The following is a 1,325-nucleotide window of genomic DNA, read 5'->3' as shown; positions in this document are numbered from 1 at the left end:
GTGTCTTCTGATCAATCTTGGCTTGCAGTTATCTTTGTCTTCAAGTAGAGTAGCTAGCTATATCTGCTTTTTTCTGGGTTCTTGTTGCATGGAATATTATTTCCTGTTCTTTAACTTTCAGTCCATGAACTTCTTTTCTTTCTTTTTTAATGTATTTTAGGACAGGGCCTACAGGATCTTACTACATACATTGGACTCATAGAGATTCTCCTGTTTTCAGCCTCCCAAGCACTGGGATTGCAGGCACATGCCACCACACCCAGTCTCAATTGCATCTTAGTGCACCCTGGGGGCGGGACCAGCACAGCAATCAAGGGATCAAACCCCAGCTGCTGTGCTGTGCCTAAGCAGGCGCTTTTAGCCCGCTGAGCTGTCTGGCCAGCCCTCAGTCCATGAATTTCTTTTTGAGTTAAATGTGTTGCTTTTGTGCAGCATACTGTTGGGCCTTGTTTCTAGATCCATTGTGCCAGTCTGTTTCTTTGGATTGGTGACTTGAGACCATTTACATTGATGGTTATAACTAATATATATTGGCCTTGTCATATTATTTTCCTGTTGCTGGTCCCCTTTCTATTCCCTTTGTTTAGTTACTTTCCTTGCCTGGTGGATTCATTATACTGGGATTCATGGAATTGTCGTCTCTGTTGTCTTTTTCTAGAATATCCTTCCAAACATTTTGGAGTGCTGGTTTGGTGGTTGAGTTTTTTCAGGCATTTTTGTCATGGAAGTATGTTATTTCTCTATCATTTTGTTTTTTTGAGATAGGGTCTTGTAGGGCCAGGGAGATCGCTCAGCAGCATAAGCCCCTGTCTGGCAAGTTCAAAGTCCTGAGTTTGATCCCCAAAACCAAAAAAGAAAAGAAAAAGATACAGGGTCTTACTATGAGAATTTCTATATTCCTTATCTGAAACATGAATTTATTCTCTCTAGCATCTTTTCTTTCTGAAGAGTTGGAGCATTTTGTAGACAGCCTGGAAAAGGATGGAACTCTACAAAAATGTTTTGAAGATTCAAAAGAGTAAGAACAATATTTCTGATCTAAATTCTAGCTGAATTAAAACTTTTCATCATAATTAGAGTTATTCATTTATTCAACAAAAACCTACCTAACACTTTCTTATGGGTCTTTAGGATGTTGGGAGAATAGTGAAAAACAAGTCAAACAATACTGTTTTTGTTATACACAGTAATAGAGACAAGACAATCAAATACACAGAAAAGCCGGGTGTGGTGGCACATAGCTGTAATTCTAGCACTCAGGAGGCTGAGGCAGGAGCATTGTTTTGAGACAAGCCTGGCCTACAAAGGGAGCAAGACCAAAAAAA

The 1,325-nt window shown here is 39.7% G+C and overlaps 1 protein-coding gene across 1 annotated transcript in view; it reads left to right on the top strand.

Annotated features, from left to right (window-relative positions):
• The window catches only part of Dsn1 (DSN1 homolog, MIS12 kinetochore complex component), a 23,386-nt gene that overhangs the window by 12,353 nt on the left and 9,708 nt on the right, over positions 1-1,325 (top strand). Inside the window, exon 5 of the mRNA XM_023714959.1 lies at positions 931-1,018. Coding sequence (XP_023570727.1) covers positions 931-1,018 — 88 coding nt within the window. The remainder of the gene's footprint in view (positions 1-930; positions 1,019-1,325) is intronic.

This window comes from Octodon degus, unplaced genomic scaffold (genome assembly GCF_000260255.1).
Source record: "Octodon degus isolate 3935 unplaced genomic scaffold, OctDeg1.0 scaffold00037, whole genome shotgun sequence".
NCBI classification, from domain to species: Eukaryota; Metazoa; Chordata; class Mammalia; order Rodentia; family Octodontidae; genus Octodon; species Octodon degus.
Note: the sequence above shows the minus strand (reverse complement) of the source record. Positions and strands in the feature narration are given on the sequence as shown.